We start from the raw sequence: 16,505 nt of genomic DNA on the forward strand, positions 1-16,505 counted from the left end.
CACATCTGTTCCAATTTATCTACTAGTTTGTCACGCGTCAATCAATCAAAAGCATTTGCAAAATCTCAATATATTACCGTATAGTCATTTTATCTGTCCAATGTATTCGTCATCTAGTTATAATAAGTAAGCAGGTTGCTAAAGCACGAACTTCCTTTCCCAAATATCATTGTATTATATGATTGTAATATTTATCGTTTCTTAAATTGCGAACGATCTCATAAAATCAATATAAAACATATTCAAGATATGTTTTATATATCATTCATTTCATTTAAGTTCTTCTAGATGAAGACTGGTACATGGTACCAATCTTCATCTAGAAGAACTCATTTTTTTCACGAGTATTCAAATTTCATTAGATTAAATCTTTTCTGCTGTTATCTTTCAATACAATGCCGAACTTCTCCTACAACACTAGTTTTAAGTGAATTTAATTCAAGTTTCAAAGTACACTAAACTTCATCAATATTTCTGCATAGTTATAATATACCCCCCCACACTTTATATATACCGTTCTGTGTTAGTAGAGTAAGCACGTCAGTCAATTGGATTACAGTCACCACACACACACACACACACACACACACACACACACACACACACACACATATATATATATATATATATATATAAGGAGTATCAGGAGCAAATAGTCATGACACTCTCCTTAATAAGATGTAGGTCCTCCTTTCACTGCTATAACTGCAGCAAACCTGCGGGACATACTTTCCACAAACATAAGATAGCGATCAACGAGAATTTTGGAACATGCTTCCTGTAGGCATGTAATGAGGTCCTGAACTGTTGTGGGGCGAACGTCCTTTGACTTCACCCTATGCTCCAATTCATCCCACAGATGTTCGATAAGATTGAAATCAGGGCTGTGCGGAGGCCAGTCAAGTACGGTGACGTTCATGTCCTCAAACCACGCAGTTACAGCAGTCTTAATGACAGGTTGCATTGTCTTGCTGAAAGAGACAATGGTCATTTCCGTAGATATTCTACAAATTAGGAAGCATTGCATTGTTCAGAATGTTCAGACGCCTCTTCATTTGTGGCGCACGAGTTCAATGTTCGTGCGCCACAAATCTGAGGCCAAACCAGGAAAATAGGACCATACCATCACACCGCCACCTCCGAATTTCATTGTTGAGGGTATCCTCAACCTGGCATCCGTCACATCCACACCCGTCCATCTGCTCGGACCATGCTTCCTGTAGGCATATAACGAGCTCCTGAACTGTCGTAGTAGCGCGATTTGAACGTTCCAGAGCTTTCGAAGCTTACACGCTCTTTGCACTACTGAAGATGGCGCTGCATGTTGTTCTGGGTAATGTGGGATTTGCATATTGCGGTCGTATTATGGAAACCCATATTGTGAGCCTCAGTTCTGATTTTTTTTGTGTGTGTGTGTGTGTGTGTGTGTGTGTGTGTGTGTGTGTGTGTGTGTGTGTGTGTGTGTGTGTGTGTGTGTGTGTGTGTGTGTGTGTGTGTGTGTGTGTGTGTGTGTGTGTGTGTGTGTGTGCAGATTCATGTTCTAGTCGATGGACTGAACTTTTCATTCAACGTGTCGGCCAACAAATGGCGGTTTTTCCATATTTAATGCCGTAACACTCATTGAACCTATGGTCAGGTTCAGTGAGTGTGGTGAGTCGTCCACTGCAAGTAACACTTACAATTGACTTCCTGCGATCCCATCTCAGTATAGTATCAGTGACTGTTGACCTGGGATAGCGCAATTTGGAAAAAACAGATAGCAATGCAACATGGAACCACATCGCCTCTTTCAAACTCCACTACTTTCCTTCTCGCAGTATTTCACTCGAAACAGTTGCACTTACTTCGGAGCATCATATTCCTCCAATTCATACCGGCTACAAACACGTGATTCGTTACATGGCAAGATGCATCTTGCACATGGGGGGACGGGGGAGAGACCCTTGACTTCTTTCCAAGCAGCGTATATATATGAAGCAATAATTGAATCCATTTAATTATCTCACTAGAAATCGTGAGATACCAAAATATAAAATAACTATTTATCATTTGAACTCACAGCTAGTTTTTTAGCAAACTGGTACCTTGTATAGACAGGGGTTAATAAAATATTCGTACAATATCTGTTACCATTATTTTGGAACAGGTCGAGGTGGTAGACCCTGGGGAATATGTAGAGCAGAACATCTTAGAAAAAAGGTGCGCTGGCAAAAGTTCCTCAATTTCAAATGAAGAAACGTGCATCAGTCTGTTTATGAAGATTCCTTATTAGAATGTATTTTTATAATGAAATCTTTCAAAACAGACTGGTGCACTTTTCTTCAAGTTAGTCTTCTCAGAACAATACCGCATATGTCTCCGATATTTATATCTCGTTAACTGAAGGAAAATGTATTTGTGGCCATCCAACTGACTAAATGATAGAAATATACCAGTTCGATTATTCGAGTTTGGTTATCCAGCAGGCTATAGATTCGAATCTCACTGTAGATGTTTTATGAATATCTTTAGACGAGTGGATGAAGTTCATTTCGTTGTTAAGTGTAAACATCACCCTGCTTACTAGAGGCTTCAATTGGCGCTAAGGCATTTCATGTTTGGATTATAGATCGCGATTTTCGGATTATCTCACCCATAGCTCACTAACGTTAATAATACTAACGTATTATTAAATAAAGGCCGTTAGTGGGTGAGGTGGATTCACATAAAAATATTGCCTACGTACACAGATATAATCCTCTTTTAAATTATTGATAACAGAATATACATTTTGGGAAGGATTTTGAACTTTGCCCTTTGTACTGAACACGCCATCTTCTCAGTATGTTTTCAGTCTCGGAATTTTTTTATTCTCTTAAAGTAGCCAAATAAAGTGCAAAATAATAAATCCTAAGAAGGTATAAGTTTTAAAAAGGAAAATAATTTCATATTCCAATTACAAAAGCATGAAAAAATTATCTGCTATGAGAATGTTTAGAGGAATCTATCTGAAGCCTAGAAGAGCTGTTTCCTGATATAAGTATTGCCCTGAGGCATTCACCTTTCCCCAGCTGATACATTAACTTGTAGAAGTGCAAAACAACGCCATTCCAATGTCACTAGTGTAAAGTTGTAAACAAGTAACACATCTTGCTTGACGCATTAGAGATCCCATAGGAATGGACATCAAAAATACATTTTGTAAGTAAAGTAAGATAAGCATAAGTTTGTGCACAAGAAAAACTGTTGGAAACCTACAAGAAGATAGAAATCTACGTCATTTCAGAGAGAGAGAGAGAGAGAGAGAGAGAGAGAGAGAGAGAGAGAGATCCTCTTATCGTGATCCTGTCATAAGACTTCACTTGCAGATAGTGAAATGTTTGCAAGAAAGATAACGTTATATATATTGAATGCAGTTATTCGGTCGTCGATTTCTCAAAGTAATAAAACACAAATTGAGTAGTGATGTTAAGTATGTACTCTTTCTTTTCTTAAATTTATGGTGGAAATACAGAACTCATGAAATATAGCACGGAACCTTTTAGGTGCAATTTTCCCTTTTTACTGAAACAAAGCAAGCTGAATTATTAAAATATGCAGTTAGTGTTCAACATACTCCATGCGTCTTCCCTGCTATCCGTTCATCCATCTTAATGAAATGTGGATGAACATTTCAATAATATATAAATGAAATATTTATATATTAAATATTTGGTTTCTGAATAAGGTTGATATTTATATTATAATTAGTTCTGATATTTTTGTTCTTTAATAATCAATTAGCAATGAACTGTTCAAAAGATATGATTTACACTTTTATCAGATATAAATATTTTAATTCTAAGTGGCAGTTTTTTCAAGAAAGATTAAAAGCGCATTTATTGACTGTCTTTTCTATACTATTTCCATGGATACCGCTCCAGTGAACTGACATCCATAATTCTTCCACTTCTCGTTAATCCTGTCAAAACACAAGAAAGAGGTCCCAATATTCCATTTCAGTCCGTCTACAGATGCCAGAACCTGCTTCTTCGCTTCCTCTTTTTTCCAACTAGCACTATCCTCTGGAACAGTCTTCTTCATGAATTTTTATCCAACAACTTCACTCTCCAATTCGTCAAGAAAAATGTCAATTGGAGGAAATACCAACGAGAGCTCTACTTGGTAGATGACTTTCATTGCCGGACGAAACACCGCTGACTCTGCTTAATGGAGGCATGAAGTTATGCCACGCTTCAATTCTACAGTATTGTTTCCCGTTTCTCTCTCCTTCCTTTCTTCTCACATGAAGTGCCGGCCTGGCTGGTTCTCGCTCTCCAGACTATAATTACGTAATTAGGGAACCAGCACCTGCAACGTTGAGTACACAGCAGTAAAGCGGTTTAGCGGTTTCAGCAGACTGGCCTTGTGATGCTACTTATGTTGCCAGGTTTTTGCATGGAGAGAATCCGAGTATAGCAGTAGCAGGGCAACTATCCGAAGTCATGCTTACATTGGAGACTACAAGTCCTTCACCCTTAATGCATGCTGCATTAGGTCTTCTCACTTTCCATGGACGCTGTTCCACTAAACGGGCCAATTCAACATCTCAGCTTTCCACCAAGAATGTATGAACAAGCACATCTGTTGGTCAACACTCATATGCAGTTCAGTTCCAGACTTATCGGTCCAACTTCTCATCCCTTCTTCATACCATATACATCTGCTCTTTGGAAATGCTTTCCTCATACTGGTGTTCGAAATGATCACAAATGTTTAGTTATACAAGAAATACATAAGCGATACTGCACTGTAGTATCGTGTGTGTGTGTGTGTGTGTGTGTGTGTGTGTGTGTGTGTGTGTGTGTGTGTGTGTGTGTGTGTGTGTGTGTGTGTGTGTGTGTGTGTGTGTGTGTGTGTGTGTGTGTGTGTGTGTGTGTGTGTGTGTGTGTGTGTGTGTGCGTGCGTGCGTGCGTGCGTGTGTGTTGCTGGACTAAAAGTTTCTTATTTCTTTATTCTACTCTTCACCCCACTTCATGGCATTGATGCATGTAGGTTCCTGTATCTCTAATGTTGGGATTTGATATAATTGATGTCCTAACTGTTTATCCTGAAAGACCAAAATATATTAAAATGTATTATAGATTCTGCTCTCTCTTCTCAATATTCAATGTAGTCGCATTCACAATATAAATCGATACGCTCATCTAATTCAATGAAAAAAATCCGGAGTAGCAGTTAGAAAATCGATGTCAATCCCATGTATATATAAAACGGCTTTACCATAAATGTTGTGTTTGAAATAGAGGAAATGACAATATAACACCAAATATAAAGAATGGATAAATTTTAAAGGTTGTTATTGAAAAAAATAATGAAATTTATTCTTTTATGTAAATTCCATTCTAGAATGCGTGCATACCTGTAGTACATTAGTACAGTGAGTGAACTAAGGATTTTATTAACTTTATACAATTTTATAATTTAAAATATAACCTGCAAACCCTGCTCTAGAAACCAAACACGGAACTTTTTTAAGGTACTTCATGCTTCAGCAAGTCTGGTGTGATTTCACACCGGGCAATACAATTCATTTTTCATCTAAATACACCCTCAGACGTCCATGCCCATGGTGGATTCGAATTTGCAGCCTTTTGGTAGTAGAGCACACATTAAGAACTCTGCCAACCAGGACAGGCAATCCGATTTATTACTAAGGGTTAATTTTTTCTTAAAGTGAAAAATAAGTTCATTTGCAAACTACACTAAATGCGTTGGTTGCTTGTTTTGTTACTTATCCTTATATGGCATCATATGCCAAGCGAAGAGGTTACTACATAAATTACAGAGAGAGAGAGAGAGAGAGAGAGTACATCCTTTATGAACTAAAAGTTTCAAAGGCTGACGAGAATAAAAATTGGGCCTAGGTGCATTAATTAAAAGACATGGACTCTTCCCAAGAGTTAGCACACACTTGTTTTTTTATCTGATTATTTACCGCAATAGAAAATTAATAAAAATTAACACACAAATTCCTAAGAAATATCTGTCGTTTTAGTGCAATTCGAGGCAATTATTGTTTGCTTAGTTGTAAATGAGCAATGAATAATGATTTTTTAATGTCATATTGAAGCTTTTGACTGTTTTCTTCAAAAACTACACTTTCTGCGCATTTATTTTCTACTTAGTTTAAAAGAGAGTTTATGTATAAGTAACGAAGCCTTAGCCATCGCTGAATAGAAATATATCAGTCAATTTCACATAATAGCCAGTCAAAGAAAAAGTGCACAATCACAGAGAATTACAATCCTCAAGAAACTATCAGTAGACAAAATGCAACTTGACCTCAGTATAGTACGAGTAATTCTAAATCTGTCTCAGCTTTTCTGTTTTCTTCAAATTGAAAATAAACTCCAAGAAAGTTTGACATCTGTTTTCTAACGCCATCTAAAGTTTGGATCAATAGAAAAGTTCAGTCACTAGAGAAGAGAAAAAATGCGCTCACGTCTTCTGAGAATTCTTTTTTGTTGTTCACACAAAATAATGCTGCCGTTAGAGAGCAGCATATCAAAAGTATACTCTTCGGTTTCTTGAAGAAAGATCGCTTGTGTGACAAACTTGTCAGAGAACTGTACAAAGTGGCTCTGACTTTATCAGTATGTTCCCTTGAACAGACAAAAACGACATGTAAGACTTCCCTTCCAATATTTCCTATTATTTCAAGATATGATATTAGGCAGCATTTAATCTTAACGCATGAAAAAGTGTACTGTTTATCCACATTTGAATCATTCTAAAAATGCTTCTTTCTATTCTTCATATAACAGTTTTTGCCTATTTTAATTTTATTTTATAAAAATTAATTTTTATTTATTTCTATTCGTTTTCGGGATAACGCGTTTTTTGGGGTTGTTATCAATAATCGCACCTCAACATCCACTCCCAAGTAATGTTACCTTTGAAATATGACTTGGTAACTACGGCTAATACGACTCCTTTATGAACATTACTGTGTTGTCTCCATGATCATCTGCAATTTATGTCTCATTCAGTTTCTGATATAATTGAAAAGGGATCAAACTTTTACACATTCGCACCTTCCATAGTTATGCAGAGGTAAAGGGAAGGACTGAGGAATTTTGTTGAGAGAGAATCGAAATGTTTATTCTAATGTTTTTAGAATAAACACATAAATGTTTTATGTGTTTGTTCTAAACACATAAAACACCCAATAACAGGTAACGATGTAGTTTAAGTACTACTCGAGTTTGACGAGAATTTTAACACGGATTGTTGAACTGAACTCAGAAATTAATTGCGTTCCTAACTCACTTTCAATAAATTGCCTTATGTTCATTTCTATGGCTTCTTTTTGGTCGCTTTACATGGATTTGTCTAGCTACAAATGCATGTTCGATTTTTAAGTGCCACAACTGAGTGATTTTTCCTCCTTCGTTTATCTAGAAATAGAAATTTGCCTCCAGCAAACATTCCATTCGGTAGAATTATTTTGTCTGAGTCTATACTGGTTCTCTATCCTGTCTTCTATACTTCTTATAACAAAAATGAACGGAAATGAATATTATTAGATTTTAGAGATACTCAAGATCATCCTTAGTGACCTCATTGCTCAATGCTGTTTTAAGAATTAACAACAGTGCTAGTTGTATTAACAACAGTGATAGTTAATATACAATTCACGACATGTTTTTTTCCTCTTGTTCACAACAGTAGAAAAAAATATCGTTTTTTCAAAACGAAAGTTTTTTGTGCAGTATAAAACCGTTTTTTCAAAATGGTTATTATTCATATCGCAATAAATCCCAAAACATTAAACAGCACGTACATGTTTTGACTCTCTATAGGCGATTCACAAGTGTATCAGTTTACACACACATACATGGAAGGTGTTTTGTAAACATTAAAACAAACAGGCCGTCTACATGATACGGATTAAAAAGAGTTCATATAAAAGCTGTATATCGAAGGTTACTTCTATCCATACAAGCGATATAATTATTGTTGTGAACACTTGTAACGTTTATTCTAAGAAATAACTTGTTTCAAAAATCTTGTCACATTAAGGACACAATGAACAATGAAATAGTGAAACAAAACAAACAGTAGAAAATAAATATTGTAATTTATTAACCATGACTGATCGTAAGTGCAATTTGACAGTTATGCTATTTCATGTTAACTTTAATTAGTACTCAACAACTGGTTGCAATTTTTGATAGACGAATTCTCCACACCAGTTATGCTATTTACATATAGACCGAAAATGACCAAAGCAACTGTGATTATACCAGAAAATATCCCTGCATTTTAATAATATATATATATTGTATATTATTTATATATTTTATATATAATATAATATATAATACATGTATAATATATATTATATTATATATTATTTAATAATTTATATATGAATATAAAATATTCGTAATTACTTCTTGTTATATGCAGTATTCAGTAAGCAAACTTGTACAGCAGGTAGAGAATTAAGAACATGTCCGATTACCATAATAACTTTTACAAAAAAAAACTTTCAGATGCAAGTCCAGCTGTACACTTTTGTATAGCATTCTACTCTTTTCAATCAATGTTATAGTTTTGATGAAGTCCTGTCATGAATCAAGATCAATTATTGATCTTGATTCATGATACGTTTCAAAAAGCTTAATTAGAAACAACTTTATTTCCATGACTACAAAGGTATTGTTGCTTTTTCCTCAAAAGTTTAATGTAAAAGTGCTACAAAATGACAGAGCAATTAGCTTCCGTTAATAATATATTTTAAAGTATTCTCTTATGTATAAGTATTAAATGTTATTACTCACATCAAAGTCACTCCTGCCACTTTGCCTGGTGAACGAGTTTACCTACATCATGGTATGGGAGAAAGTTTAATCAGTAAATGTAATGGTTTAAGAAACGATCATACAAATTGAGAATAATATGAAATAAATATAACATACATATTGATATAATGGCACTGTACTTTGAATCAGCAATGATTATTTTCTATTCATAAGGCCTTTAATATAAGCACAAACCAACTAAGTCACATGAATTAAGCCCCACAAAGGTGTTTTCGCTCTTAATATTGAATATTTTAGGAAAATGTGCGGCCTTATTAACCGTAAGTCACATTTAGTTGAAGGGCCATCATGAAGGGTTCTGGAAATCTAGGCAGGATTCGGATTCAGGTTTCTCCGCCCAATGGACTGGTTGATTGCTTCGGACTGCTCTAGAGGTTTACATATTTATTAGGATTATTAGTTTCTGTCATATCTCATGTTATTGAGTATTGAGACATTTAGAAAATGATAAAAAACTGTAAATTTATCATTTAAAGAATTTTTATTCCTCGTTGTTCTGTTTAGCATGTACTAAATATACATTTAAGAGCTAAAATATTACCATTCCTGATGAAATCAATCATAAAGGACAAATCCTCAATAAATAAATAAAATAGACGTATTTCGACACTGTTTCCACAAACAAGTGCACACAGATATTTATATCCCTTTTCTTTGAAGGAAATGCGAAAATGAAATTCCCAGCTCACCAAAGGAGAATAGTAGTTTTCTTTAAACAAAATTCCATTTGTTTCAAGACATTGTGATCTTGCGCTTAAGTTCCCTACATGTGGAACAAGCGTGCAGAAAATGAGAACGGCATTCCCCTGTCTCTGCTGTTTTTCGTATCAATAACAACAGTATCAACGTTCCACCGTGTTTACAGTGAAGAAAAAAGGGGAAAGACAAGATAGAAAAGCTCACCGGAGTTACGATGACAGGAAGAAGATAACCTTAGCCAAAGTGTTGCGGAAGTCCCGCTGCTGATCGAAAATATCGAAGCGGAATGACCAGGCTGTTTATCGGCACATATATTGCTCCTTTTTTTGGAGCTTGAGTCAGTATTGTAGGAATGTTAATTTCCAGCTGGAATATAACGTACCGGTTTCATTTTATGAGCAATGTTTGAAATGACAAGTTATTAGAGAAGGGTCCCTTGTCTGATGACTGCATAACGTTTTCCCTTTTCATATCAAATGCGGAATATTTTATGTGCAAAGAAATATAAACAAATAAAGCAGGAGCCAAACGGATAGGACAATTGTCTTTGCTTCAACAAATAAATTACTTTTACGACAGCAAGAAATTTGGGTATAAGGTACAACACTCTGAATAGTGCTGCCGACCCTTACACTCGTCAGGTTAGCAAACGTTGATCATTCTAGAATGCTTTGTTGTAGAGGATGGAAAAGTAACAAGGATCAAGCAGCCCTTTTGATTCTTATTACATAATCCGACTATTGCAACTAAGTCAAAAAAGGCGAGTATTATGCATGCCTTGTCTTGCAGGCCGGCTTGTCTCTTACAAGTCTAAAATCTTAAGTTTTTGCGAGGGAAGAATTTGTGCTGCCTCCATCCGAAGTAGGCAACTTATTCCGTTAAAAGGTCTTTTAACGGAATAAGTTGAAATGGTTCTAGATCTCGCATAAGCATTTCTAGAACCATTTCTAGAAATGGTTCTGGATATAACTTGTGATTCAAACCAAGTATTTGCAATCAAATCCATCCCTCTGGAATAGGGAGATGTTACGTTAATCTTTTCTTATACTGTTGATAAGGCACTGCATATGAATAACTGGGTATGTTATTTTTTTGGAAGTGCAGTATATAATGGTAATATAGTGAGAAAATAGTGTTTAGTTTACTGTGCATTTTGTTTATGCTTTATAGACGTTCACAGAATGTGTGAATTCGAAAATAACTAAAGGCGTTTGTCAAAGAGCTGCTTTTGTCGATTTTTTATACCTCTGTGTGCATTATTGGGGATTACAGTATTCACGTATTTACTAATGTTAATTTTTTAAATAGTTTATTTATTATTCAATAAATAGAGACGCAGTGAGCTATCCATTCTCGTTGATGTAAACCACCGGTGAACATTTTGTCACCAAAACTATTGAGTAAATGATTCACTTATAAAACGATTACCACACTGCATAATGGGCATTCATCGGGTATTTCTTATTAATCTCTTTAATACGAGTGTTGCAATCTCGCTGCTAAAAATACTGATAGTGTGCTCGCACTTACACAATAGTGCTAACGTATGACTACACATACATATTATGGCATAATAGGATATGCATATTTCATACGTAAAGTTGCCACGCTGATTAGTTCAGAATGTCTCTACAAGAAAGCAACCTTATTACGTCACCACACTGAGCTAGACGACAGTATTAGTTATAAAATACTGTGAATACATTCATTGATATGGCAAAATGTCAAATAGTATTGACGTAATTTCTTGCATAATTTGCGAAATGCATCTTCGTACCAAATTGCCATAATTTTCGCTTAAAAATCACTCTTTTGATCATTGAACGAACTGAAGTATTTTGCAAAACGGTAGCAGTTGCAAATAAACGAATAACATTTAATCAAATAATTTGATTTATAAATTAAATCAAATTACAATACAGTATAAATTATGCATTTTAAACCAATTAAATGTTATACATTGGAATAATGTCGGTTTAAAAAAAATTGAAAACGATTCTCATTGCTAAGTAAACACTGCAGGTTTTGTACTTAATGAAGTGAACAAATCATTAATTTCCTAGCGAAGGTTTTCTATTTGATTAACCATTAATGCCAAGGAATTAGTAATGTATTATGAAATTCAGAGCTGCATAAATTTATTTAATTTTTTTATTTTTATTTTATTTCTTTCTTTCAGATGATTCTATGCCATTGTAAGACTAATACGACAAACTAAGATATATGATTGCATAATACAGAATAACTCTGTGTGTACAACTCAGGTTTCCTGGATTGTTATCTTCTGAAGACCTAAACATTAGTATATTTTTAGCTTATAATTAATGCCCTTGTTTGTAAGTGGAGGTTTCTCTGGTTTAAAAGTTCATAAGGCATATTCTGGTAATCGGACCACATTTTTTTAAATTAAGCTAAAAGCACAATATAGAAATAAAACCCTACAAGTTTCGTAAGTCGTTTTACTTACATCTTCAGGGGTAAAAAGTAACTGAAAGCTAAAACAACAAAAAAGAGAAATTAATAGTTTATATTATATAGTTGTAGCCGTCTGACTTTATAAAATTAAAAAATCAGAATGCAGATTCAAAGTAGTGCTAAGTTTAAGCAATGCTGGATGATGTCACGTTCTGTCGTTCACGATCATAATGTCCGAGGTCTGACTGAGGTATATTTTTTATCAAAGCTGACCAAACTTGGTGTAGAATTAAGTCTTCGTTTTTATTGCATTGTGTTGGAATTCTAAGCATGTTTGCAGCTTCTTTAAATTTCCTTATGTAACAGTATTTTTCTGTATAAGACATGTTTTTCTTTTCTGGCAGAGTACATTGTGCTGGTGCAAGTGGTATGGAAAGCTAGACCTGATTTGTGTTCTCTTCTGTTTTGTACATCCTTTTTATGTTCGTTCATGCGTAGTTCTCCAGATCTTCGTGTCTGTCCTACGTAGCAGATGCCGCGAGAACAATAAATTTTATAAACACCTGGTTTTTTTAAAGGATGATGTGGAGGTTTCGGGGGTATAGAAATCTTGAAATTTTTTCCAGCGGCAGAAAGGCTACTTTGATGTTATGTTTGTTAAGTAATTTAGCCATCTTGCCTGTAACATTCTTGATATATAGAAGTGATGGCGTTTTTGAAATCTTGTTTCTGTTGGATGCTTGCAGGAGGGGTGTGGATGATGTTTTTGATAGTCTTGGGTTCATAACCTTTTTTTGAGGATCTGTGTTAAATATTTCAATTCTTCATTTCTCTGTTTTTCTGAGCTGGAAATATGGCGGCCTCACACCACCACCCTTTGCAAAAAATAGGTCTAATAAAAACCCTGAGGGACAGAGCTTATAATATTTCCAGCACAGAAAAGCAGAGAAATGAAGAATTGGAATATTTAACACAGATCTTCAAAAACAAAAAAAGGTTATGAACCCAAAACTATCAAAAACATCCTCCACACCCCTCCTGCAAGCATCCCACAGAAACAAGATTTCAAAAAAGCCATCACGCTTCAATATATCATGAATGTTACAGGAAAGATGGCTAAATTACTAAACAAACATAACATCAAAGTAGCCTTTCTGCCGCTGGAAAAAATTTCAAGATTTCTATATCCCCCGAAACCTCCACATCATCCTTTAAAAAAACCAGGTGTTTATAAAATTTATTGTTCTCGCGGCATCTGCTACGTAGGACAGACACGAAGATCTGGAGAACTACGCATGAACGAACATAAAAAGGATGTACAAAACAGAAGAGAACACAAATCAGGTCTAGCTTTCCATACCACTTGCACCAGCACAATGTACTCTGCCAGAAAAGAAACATGTCTTATATAGAAAAATACTGTTACATAAGGAAATTTAAATAAGTTGAAAACATGCTTAGAATTCCAACACAATGCAATAAAAACAAAGACTTAATTCTACACCAAGTTTGGTCAGCTTTGATAAAAAATATACCTCAGTCAGACCTCGGACATTATGATCGTGAACAACAGAACGTGGCATCATCCAGCATTGTTTAAACTTAGCACTGATTTGAATCTGCATTCTGATTTTTTAATTTTATAAACAGTCAGACGGCTACAACTGTATAATATAAACTATTAATTTCTCTTTTTTGTTGTTTTAACTTTCAGTTACCTTTTACCCCTGAAGATGTAAGTCAAACGCTTACAAAACTTGTCGTGGTTTATTTCTTTATTGTGCTTTTAGATTAATTTAAAAAAGTGGTCCAATTACCGGAATATGCCGTATGAATGCCCTTGTTCTTTAATTTTCACATTATCGTTGATGTAATGTTTGGAGAAATAAATAAATAAAAGATCTGAATGATAAATTTCTGGATAGGATTAAGAAATAAAAATACCGGTCATTAAGAATTGAAAATTCAATTTAATTTAGCGGTTGAATATACTGTTAAATTACGTAGTAAAAAAGAAAAAGTTGGTTAATCAAATGTAAATATGGTTCAAAATAATGTAAATAATGTATAAATTAAAATTTCCCGTATCTAAGTTCATCAGCTTATTGCTTTTCCTACAGTATAATTTATTACTTAAAATAACTTCTGTACATTATTCATACACGACATAAACGTCAGCAAAAATAGTTGCATTATAAAGAATGTCATTCTTTAAGTACGGAAGCTCTTTCTGTCTGTAAAGAAAATAATAAAAAAAAAAACTTAAATCGTGTTACACATTTTCTTTCTTTTTTCTTTTACTTTTTGCTCCCCCCCCCTCTCTCTCTCTCCTTTCCCTACTCATCTTTTCGATTTTCTAAAGGATTGCTTTTTTGCGTTTTTTATATATTTTTGCCACAACTAGTTCTGTGAATCGATGGGCGACTTTGGTTTCCAAATGTCGCACCTCGGATTTAGGAGAAACTATAATTCATGACGATTCTGTGTCAGCGGAATAACGCGTGTCATTTTCGCTTAAACGTCACACAGGAGTAATGTCTCGAATCCTTGTAATTCATCACTCCTCCTGTCCTCTTGCAATCGGAGATGATCGCATTGTGAAGAGGCGTTTTTTGTATTCTTTAGTTATAACCTACTGTTGTCTAAAGATGGATTGGGCGTCTCTGATTTTTCCCGAGAGATGTCGCTGCTATATTTCTTCGATATTCAAAAAATTAATAATTTGTCTCCAGGCACAACTACGTGATTACAAATGCATGAATATAAATGAACTAATTAAAAATAGTCTGAACAATGTTGAACTCATCTTATGTTATATAATTTAACCTACGAAGTAAGAAAGAAAATGAAATTAATTGAAAATTAAAATAATTTAAGAAAAATAATTCTATTCGAAGTGCACTTGAAAAAACAGGCATCCTATCTCAAATTCCGTTACAGTTTTCTTAACAGTTCTAATATATAACATCAATATTTATTCTATATTTTATTTGCCATGTTACTTCTATTACTTCACGTGGCAAAAAAAAAAATCATTAAACAGCAATTATTCCCATTTTAATCTCAACACCGAATTGTCAGTCATTTGACCCAGTTATAACTTCGAATGCGAATGTGGACAGCAAGTATAAAGAAAAAAAAATTGTCGGTCCCTAATCGAAATGATTAATAATGAAATATGTAGAATAATCTTCAGATTAACGTACCAAAAGCTTCATAGAATCACCGATTCCTTTTTTTTTTGGATTATATAAGTGATTTCATTTTGATTTTATCGGTTCTATTAACATAAAATATAAAAAACACGCTCGTGAAAAAACTCTGCAGTGAATAGAAGAAAGAATACTAATCGAATTAGTTTAATCTTAACCTCGGGTTGGTTGGTTAATTAAATATATATTTAATTTTTTATCGTATAAAAGCCGGATTGGTTGGCCGAGTGGTTAGCATATTCATTCTGCAGCCAAAAGGTTACGGGTTCGAATCCCGCTGTGAGCATGGATGTTTGTGATTGTCTGTGAAAATACTAATGGCAGTGGAAGTTGGCAGATGATGGTATTTGCGGTTTGCTGTAGCTGTTGGAATGAGTGGTGGAGACGCAGAGCTGTGAAGGCCCCCCCTCCATTGAGTCTTTGGACTCCTTGGAGGTGTCACGTATAATAATAAAAATGCCATTAATACTTCCTTACACAGTATAACAAGATACATGAAGAAAGCAATTTTTCCTAATTTTTATCTCCAGAGATTATGTACAATACAACGCATAGCCCAAATGATGAAAGTGACGTAATGTATCCGTTTCTTGACTTTGCTTCCGTGGTAATCTCAAACCCAAAACAACCATTTTGCTAATGTTGAAGGGTTTGCGAAACTGACAATGTTAAGTTAAAGTTCATCATGCAATTTTCGAAAATTGCCTAAGGATGCGATTGCAGAATATTGGATTTTATGTAAATTATAAATTTTATATCAATATTAAATATATAAACACGTATAGTCTCTCTCGATGAGTACTACTTGATTTCCTGGAGGTATCAAATGATGATGATGATATGCTTTTACAATTATTTATCCAATCCCTCCACTACCTGTGTGTAGAGGAAACAGCAAAACCCGCGCCATCCATGAACGAAAACCTATTTTTATATGTCCGTTTTATGTAGAACGGCTTCATGAGTATTTTTACAGTTAGTCTTTCCTTCGTTCCCAGAGTTCTTTGTCTTTCAGTTTGAGAAGTCTTTCTTGAGGAAGATCTCACAAAATTTTGATACTGCGTTTATGTTCATTGCTCTACACAGTTTACTTGTGATAATAGAGGAGTTAGCATCCACTATTCAACCATACACGCTAAACGCTTTTTTTTTGTACGAAGCTTCAGTAATCTATTTATAATATATATATACGTGGAATTTTGAACTACTCTCTCTGTGTGTGTGTGTGTGTGTGTGTGTGTGTGTGTGTGTGTGTGTGTGTGTGTGTGTGTGTGTGTGTGTGTGTGTGTGTGTGTGTGTGTGTGTGTGTGTGTGTGTGTGTGTGTGTGTG

At 34.7% G+C, this 16,505-nt stretch overlaps 1 protein-coding gene across 1 annotated transcript in view; it reads right to left on the reverse strand.

Moving 5' to 3' along the window:
• Positions 1-4,975: 4,975 nt before the first annotated feature.
• LOC150094606 (cell adhesion molecule Dscam1-like) overlaps positions 4,976-16,505 on the reverse strand; it is a 313,219-nt gene continuing 301,689 nt past the window's right edge. Inside the window, exon 23 of the mRNA XM_090411602.1 lies at positions 4,976-5,068. Coding sequence (XP_090267728.1) covers positions 4,976-5,068 — 93 coding nt within the window. The remainder of the gene's footprint in view (positions 5,069-16,505) is intronic.

Source organism: Typopeltis vanoorti, chromosome 21 (assembly GCF_054136105.1).
Source record: "Typopeltis vanoorti isolate ZY-2024b chromosome 21, IOZ_Tvanoo_1.0, whole genome shotgun sequence".
Taxonomy (NCBI): Eukaryota; Metazoa; Arthropoda; class Arachnida; order Uropygi; family Thelyphonidae; genus Typopeltis; species Typopeltis vanoorti.